The 8,331-nt window shown below is 46.2% G+C and overlaps 1 protein-coding gene across 1 annotated transcript; it reads right to left on the bottom strand.

Moving 5' to 3' along the window:
- Positions 1-3,100: 3,100 nt before the first annotated feature.
- Positions 3,101-6,403, bottom strand: LOC106580005 (CCN family member 1). The gene is made up of 5 exons (XM_014160537.3): positions 6,061-6,403; positions 5,523-5,736; positions 4,954-5,307; positions 4,595-4,797; positions 3,101-4,428 (listed from the first exon to the last, which is right to left on the bottom strand). Exons 1-5 carry the CDS (start codon positions 6,130-6,132, stop codon positions 4,126-4,128), a joined length of 1,146 nt encoding a protein of 381 aa, XP_014016012.3. The 5' UTR covers positions 6,133-6,403; the 3' UTR covers positions 3,101-4,125.
- Positions 6,404-8,331: the final 1,928 nt, after the last annotated feature.

Genomic DNA, 8,331 nt, shown 5'->3' with positions numbered 1-8,331 from the left:
CTGAACTGCTGGAACAGCTACATTTTGATTAAAACTGACTCATGTTAAGAGAGTGAAACTCCTCTCAGAGAAAATGCTTTGCTCAGAAAAAGGTGCTTATACGACAGTTGTCTTCTGCAGAGGATGCTATGGTTGTTTTGGGGAGTGTCTTCTGCTCTAGTAAACCTTCCCCCCAGGCCCCCACCGCCACTTCCCAGAGGCCCTGTTGATTTCCGACATATTTCCTTTTCCTATGTCACAGCCATGCTGAAACTCACATTTCACTGTGAGGCTGGACAACACCTTCCAGTCGGGTGCCCAGGCCAATGTAAACTCCACCGCAGCAGGAGGCTACAGCCAAAACAATCACTTTCACAGGGGAGAGAACTGCATACACTCACCGCCTTCATGAGTAACGCTCCTTTCACCGGATGCTCTGCTTTCATATGTTTCAGTGTAAGTCAACTACAGTACATCACAAAGCTTTTGTTTAATGTGGACTGGACCCGAAGTTGTTCTTTCACACAACCTCCTATAACCTCCTCCCCAGTCCTCATATTGCCATGGCTTTCACTGAAATACAAGAGCACCACTTTGACAGCCGTTTTGTCAAACGTTGTCCTGGGACACATGCTTTAGTGTACAATAAGTCTGAGGATGATAGTCTTTCCCTAAATTTACAACATCAAATAGCCCTACTATACAAACACTACAGACCATAGTCTTTGGGGAAACGTGGTACAGTCAGATGGGATACAGCCAATAGGAGTTATGCCTTTAGTGACGACAATGGCAGATAGTACTGCCGTCTCTATGGTGATGATAGAATGCCATGTGTGCTCTGTCGATTTTTGTCTGTCATTGGACCAGTGAACAAAATGTAAGGAGGTTGCATAGGCCTATAAAAAACGAATTGTAGCCCTATTCCCAGCCTTATCTCTAACCTAAGGCCTGCCCTAGCCTTTTGGGGGAAATTTGACACATTTTGCCACAGGGTGGAGAAATATTTGCAGTTTTGAAGCAAATTTCTTGCAATTCTACACATTTTGCCATGACTTATGCCATGTTAAAGGAAAATTCCACCCAAATCTATCTTTTGGTATTTTTTGGATTATCATATAGTCCCAAAATGTTTTGCATGTCAGCAATCAAGCTTTCAAGATATATACATTTCAATATACAGAAATACAGTCAGTATGATGCATTTTGCATCATATGAAGCAAAAGCAGCATCATATGATGCAAAATTCATCATACCGGCTGTATTTCTGTATTTTGACTAATAGAACCCATGGGGGCCCCCTAGAGGTCAGGGAACCTGAGCACGTGCCCTGTGTGCCCAGTCGGTAATTCGTTTAGATAGCTGGCTAGACTAATTTACCAATCTGAAAAATGTTAGCTGACATGGGCTAATTGACTGACTGTCAATGAATGACATAACAAAAGAAAAATTGATGATGCACAACCAAATTTGGAATGTGCACCTTGTATATGATACTGTTTTAACTCTCAACAGTAAGTTGAGACCCCAACTGAATTCCTAAAAACTTGGTCGGGGACACTCTAGCAAACTGCGGGGCCCTAAGTGGTCACTTTAGTGGCTAGGGTCGGCCCTGCTCCAACTTTGTAGTGTATGCTTGATGTGTCCAAACCTACATTTCTAAGCTGATTACATTGAGGATGTGGATAGGTGACACATTGAGATGTACTAAATACATTAAACAGTAGGCCCATGCTGTGATAACCTCAGAGTCACCATTTAGAAAACTAGCACACTAAGCCAGACAGACAGGTCTGTAAAGAGAGGTGGGATAGACAGAGGAGGTCAGGGTGGGATAGATAGACAGGGGGAGACATAGGAGATGGGGAGGAGGACAGGGTGTGGAATTTGGGAGGCTGCTGTGATGTTTGTGATCCAGAGACCAGCCTGTACATTATGTTGAAGGATATGAGGGAACATAAACCTGGCTAGAGCACTGGCCGCGGCCTCACTGGAGACCCAACTTGCCTCTTCTCCCTGGCCCTAACGCCAGAACAACAGGCTGGCTTTCAGCACTGCACCCCTCTTTGGAGTTATGTACTCCTAGCCCTAAAGTACTTCATAAAGGTAAGTGCCAGACTTACAGTGCATTCGGAAAGTATTCAGACCTCCAACATGTTTATCAATCTACACACAATACCCCATAATGACCAAAAAACTGGTTTTTAGAAATGTTTTCAAAAACATAAATACCTTATTAACATAAGTATTCAGACCCTTTGCTATGAGACTCGTAATTGAGCTCAGGTGCATCCTGTTTCCATTTATCATCCTTGACATGTTTCTACAACTTGATTGGAGTCCACCTGTGGTCAATTCAATTGATTGGACATGATTTATATAGACAGGTGTGTCTTTCCAAGGTCCCATAGTTGACAGTGCATGTCAGAGCAAAAACCAAGCCATAAGGTTGAAGGAATTGTCCAGAGACAGAATTGTGTCTAGGCACAGATCTAGTGAAGGGTACCAAAAATGGAGCAAAGTACAGAGAGATCTTTGATGAAAACCTGCTCCAGAGCGCTCAGTACCTCAGACTGTTGAGAAGGTTCACCTTCCAACAGAACAACGACCCTAAGCACACAGTTAAGACAACGCAGGAGTGGCTTTGAGACAAGTCTCAATGTCCTTGAGTGGCTAAGCCAGAGCCTGGACTTGAACATCTCTATAGAGACCTGAAAATAGCTGTGAAGCGACACTCCCCATCCAAACTCACAGAGCTTGAGAGGATCTGCAAAGAATGGGAGAAACTCCCTAAATACAGGTGTACCAAGCTTGTAGTGTCATAGCCAAGAAGACCCAAGGATGTAATTGCTGACAAAGGCACCTTAACAAAGTACTGTAAAGTTTTTTAATTGTCATTATGGGGTATTATGGGGTGTAGATTGATGAGGAAAAAAAACAAATGCAATCAATTTTAGAATAAGGCTGTAACATAAGAAAATTCTGGGTCTGAATACTTTCTGAATGCACTGTACCCCCTTCTGTGAGTCTGTACCCCCTCCTTACAGCAGCATCCCAGACCAACCACCCTATGCTGTCATCTAAATCACCATCCACCTGACACACCTATCAGAAGCACAAGACAGAGCACGTGTTGGTTTTATTTCATGTATCAGAGAATTATTGATAAGAATTCAAACAATATATAAATCTTAAATATATATAAAATCTTCCCTCCAGTATAAGAAAGTCTCCATACTATGAGTCAATAAAAACACACCCCGGAAAATGAGGTGATCTGTATAATTTGCCACTCAACAAAGAGTGAAGTCTGTACACTATACTCTGTAATATGACAAACACACACACACATAAACACTCTGTTTTCTCACCCTTTCATTCTCTCTCTCACACACACACACACACTTCACAACATGTAACATACAGGTACAATCATTGATGACGTCCTGTCCTCATTCGACCATCAACGTATCAGACAAAACACTTCATCGTACATGAATGTATGGGATTGCCCATGGTCATCGCTCATCACATCCTTACACGTTCACTGGCCTCACTAATTTACACATTATGACAAAAAGTAATATGTCCCTCATATACATGCATACAAGTTCCTTTCTTTTTCTCCCACTGTGGTTTTAGGAGGGTCTTGACAATGTTAACAAATAAAAATAATAAAAAGGGTGATAAGCAGAGGATTCAATGACATATTTCACCCACAAGTCCAACATGACATTAAGAAAGTGACATCAGGCCATCTATGGTCTGTTGTGCTCAGTGCTGTCCCTTCCTCCACTGGAACAGTTCCGTGGCTGGGTCATCAGCAGGGAAGGGGAACTGGACCTAGCCGCAGAGAGTTGCACAAAATAGCTACCCATCTCTCATGTTGGTTAACTGGGGGCAACGTGCCAGGAAGCTTAAAGTGCAAGCAATAGTTCTGCATGGTTAGGGGGAGCAGCCACCTAGCTCTCTCTCCCATAGTCTGGTGCTGGGGGAGAGGCTGCCAGCCACACTGATGTCCAGGAAGGGGCTGAAAGGCAGGGCTATCCGTGGGCAGAGGGCGTATGGAAGATGGGGAGAGACTAGCATGCCCTAGCCCTATCCAGTGTGTCGAGGCTGGGGTTGGGCATCCTCCTAATCCTGACTCAGTGCCTGAAGGTGTGGATGTCATTGTGCAGGCTGACAGAGGGCCTTGAGGGGGAGCCGTGATTGTGACAGCTCTTCTTGCAGCTGCAGCGCTGGATCCACATGACGTTGCGTGTGAAGCCCTCTCCGCCGGGACAGTGGAAGCGCAGGCGGACGGTACGGGTCAGTGAAGGGGTGCAGCATCGTCTGTCCGCACAGGAGCCGCAGCTGCGAGGTCGATAGTGCCGTGCCGTGGAGCAGCCAGCAAAGTTGATGCTGATTGGCTCCCGAGGGCGCACTGAACGCTGGCACTTCTTTTCCCTCTGGACAGTCAACAAACACACAGTTAGACAACTGAGCTACATAAACCATAAGTCATATTGCAATGGTTCTCATTAAAAATGAAATATTAATATGTTCTATGTGCTATACTTGTATGCTTCATCATTTCCCACAACATATCAGACATTGAGTGGAGCCTCATTGTACCTTGATTGCTGGGGTAAGTCGCAGGTCACATTGGCGGACTTGACACAGTCGTGTCTCTCTGACCAGCCGGCAGTCTGCGTTGTTATTAGTCACCCGACTGGAGATGCCCATCCCACAGGTAGTGGAACATTCCGTCCAATCAGTGGTCTGTGGGAAGCATCTGGCGCTTAGCGACACCTGGGACATGGGGAGGGGCACCACCTCTGTGAAAGGAGAGGACAGGCAAACATACAAGGTCAAGACTATGGGAAACATATAGGGTTACAATTATGAGAAAGTTAAGATTATGACCAAGATAGGATTATGCCTGGATAGAGACTGTGGAAGAATGAGACATTGGGATAGGTTGTTTACTGTACCTCTAAAGGTGACTCCAGTGCTGGCCTGATAGTGTGGCTGTTCCTGGAGCTGGTTGTTGATGTGGTTTGGGAGGGGTTGTGGGTTGGGCAGAGCTGCCTGTGGAGGTTCCTCTGGGTCCTCACTGATGTGGTTGTTGTCGTCACAGACCCACTCTGCACAGCAGCGGCCCAAGGGCCGTGCCAGCCTGGGCCGGGAGCAGCGCCAGTCGGGCAGGGACACCTGGTGGGGGCAGAGTGGCATGCAGCCCACCACCCCGTCCATGCAGCTGCACTGGTGCTGGCAGCTGGGCTGGAAGTCCTCTCCATGCTGGTAGACACGCCCGCTGAACTCGCAGGACCGGCCCTTGGCCTCCGCTAGGGAGAGACACAGACACATTATCAGCACAGTGGACTTTATACCACTATGGCAGTGTTACAATGATGCTGAGCATTTATCTACTTGAATTATCACATTTCTATTATAATTCTGAAATCCCCATACCCAGCTGCTACACCCATACTTCTGCATACTCCCATACTGGCCCAACCACCTCTCTCCCGCTGATGTTAGGGGTGCTCCTGGTCCTTACCTCGGCACAGGCCTCTCTCTGGGTCTCCCCCAGCCCCCAGGTGGCAGTGCAGGCCCTTGATGTGGTCACAGGGCTGGCTGGGGCTGCAGTCCTGGTTGAACTGCCTGGCACACACCTTACAGCAGCCACAGGCGTCTGTCACCCAGCTAACGCCCACTGGGCACAATGGGGGTGATGGGTCACAAGAGCACTGGGCAGGACAGTCACTCTCCACCTGAGAGAGACAGCAGTGTCAGTGTTATAGATGTGTTGGGTTCCGCAGAGCAGCAGTAGGGTAGAGGTGCAGCCTCGTCTTTACTATGACTAGTAGTACAGTAGTATACTCTCATACTGGAGTGTCTTTCTTCATTGTAACAAAAATACCAAAAAAGTTCAACTATTTTTGTAAAAAAAAATAAAATAAAAAAATCAATCATTTTGGAAAAACAGAAACACATCATCAATAAAATAATGCAAAATGTAGAGAGAACGAGAGAATGGGAAAAAAAATAAGAAAAAAAAGAGGGCAGACAGGTAAGTATGCATCTATGAAACTCACCATGACAGCAGCACTGGAGAGGAGAACGAACAGGGTAGAAACAGTCCTTCTCAAACTAACCAGAGAAAACATCCTGACAGCGTACTTTCCAAAATTACAATCAGAGGTCGTTAGATGGAGAACAGAAACCTGGTGGCTGTGACGATATACTGTCCAGAGAGGAGAGAAGTCTGTTGATCTGTCAGTTTACCTATTCATTCATCTGAACCGATCCATAGTTCTATGCGAGCGCACTAAAAGCTACACTAGTTTGGTGTTTCTTTGCTCTCCTACAGTATCAGCACAGCTCAGCTAGGGTTAGCTTCCCTTCATATAGAGCGAGATTCCCTCGGTGGTGCCTGTACTTATAGACACAGGCAGACCGCCCACACCCTGTGACATCAGCTCTCCTCTTAAGGAGTAAGGGAAAGTGTATGGAGGGGGATTCAGTGAGTGGAGTAGGAGAGAAAGAAATTGCACCGTTGCTACATTGCTATAATGAGAAAGCATGGTTATACTATGAACACAGTACTGTAGGCACTTCAGTGCACTGACATCTTACTATTTATATGTCCCTAATGCTATTGAGAAACTACAAGAAAAGCTTATTGCTGGTAAATTCACAATAAGCAAAGCTAAGTATGGAGTAAGTTCAAATAGTATTTGATTTCTTTCAAATAGGTTGAGCATTTGATTGAGCCTGCCTGAAGTGCCAGATGGGTGTGGTTTGCACTTTTGGGACTATTCTATCTGTCCCATTGTGCCAGGCAAGCTCAATCAAGTGCAGCTAAAGTATTTGAATGAACACAAACACTATTTGAACCCAGGTCTGCAGAGCTTTGGGATTCCCATACCGTGGAGTGACACTGTAGCTCCATTCCTGCATATGAGCAGTGTTTGACAATTGCGATCACCTAAGCTAAGACCGATACAGGAAACAGAAAAACAAGTGTAGGTGTCATGGGAAAAATGAGTGAGGAATCCCGCTCTGGCGTAGAATCCACTTTAATAGGGGAAGTGGTGATGCAGATAGCTGAAAAATCTGTGCGTACAATTCTTCAAACATTCTATTACCTGGCCGGGCTGGCCCCAGAAACCCCACTGAAACACACTGCCCAGGCCAGGACACGCATCCCGTGTTCCCTCCATCTCTTTCCTAATGGCCACATTCCGGGACCAAAAAAAAGTACCTTCTACAGGTTCCCATGTTCGGTAGGAAAAACTAAACATTGCCATTGTCATCCCAGAGGAATATAAATTGTTTTGCTTGAGGGCAGGAAGGCCCTGCGTTAGCCCTTGGCTCTCTCTGTTATGAAACACAGGAAACATAATTTAGCACATTTGATGAGGCCACTGAAAACCTGCAAAGCGAGAGAAAGGAGTGAGTGGGAATATAGTCTCTCACACCACAGGAGAAGGCAAAGAACATACATAGGACCTGTTTCTGTGGATCCTTGCTCTATTTGTCAGACCTGTCCTCACTTAACCAAGTTCACCTTCACAAAACCACAACGACAACACAGCTTCATCTACGAAGACAAATCCTAAAAAGCATCAAATAGGATAGAAATAATAACGGTTTAGAATTACACAGGTATTTCTTTGAATACAAAAACCGCTTCAGAAATTCAACAATTGGGAGGAATGAACCAAAATGAAAAACCAAAGATAAAAACCACCATGGATATGTTGAGAGTTGAGGCAGCAGGAATGTGTGTGTTAAGATCAGTGGGAGCAGGGGAAACCACGGAGAGCAGGTGTTGCTACCTGCCTGCCACTGATGTGGGGATGGAGGAGCACTGTGGAGAGAGGAGGAATGGAGAGAGAGAGAGAGAGAGCAGCGTGAGCCACACCCAGACACCCAGGCCACTGGGCTGAAACCACCAGGATTCTGGGAATGTTTGAGAGAGAGAGAGAGAGAGAGAGAGAGAACACCTTGTAGGGGAAGGAGGGGTGGGTGGATTAGGGCAGAAGTCTGGATTCCTGGCATTCCTGACCCACAAAGACAGGATGTGTGTGCTGGACGTGGTGCATGGGACACTGACGAAAGGGGGAGGGGGCCTGTTTGGCAGCGTCCCCCCCTGGCCCTCAGCCAGCGATTGTTTGTCAGCCGGACAAACATTTCCAAAAACAGGGGGGGGGGGTCAGGAGCCGTGATGATATATCACCGCAGTCCCTTTGCCATCTACTCAGCCTAGTCTCAACCTACACCTCAGTTATCATACAAATCAACCACGATCTGAAGATTCACTCATATGACTGCACCCTGATCTGCACCGTCCCCATTGTATG

Source organism: Salmo salar, chromosome 20 (assembly GCF_965601325.2).
Source record: "Salmo salar chromosome 20, fSalSal1, whole genome shotgun sequence".
Taxonomy (NCBI): Eukaryota; Metazoa; Chordata; class Actinopteri; order Salmoniformes; family Salmonidae; genus Salmo; species Salmo salar.
Note: the sequence above shows the minus strand (reverse complement) of the source record. Positions and strands in the feature narration are given on the sequence as shown.

What these genes read in the sequence shown, in the direction of transcription:
- LOC106580005 (XM_014160537.3), bottom strand. Translation starts at nt 6,132, where the DNA reads ATGTTTTCTCTGGTTAGTTTGAGAAGGACTGTTTCTACCCTGTTCGTT. An exon ending in AGAGAGAGGCCTGTGCCGAG is followed by an intron (nt 5,308 to 5,522) that starts GTAAGGACCAGG and finishes GTCTCTCCCTAG; the next exon opens with CGGAGGCCAAGGGCCGGTCC. An exon ending in GACTTACCCCAGCAATCAAG is followed by an intron (nt 4,429 to 4,594) that starts GTACAATGAGGC and finishes TTGACTGTCCAG; the next exon opens with AGGGAAAAGAAGTGCCAGCG.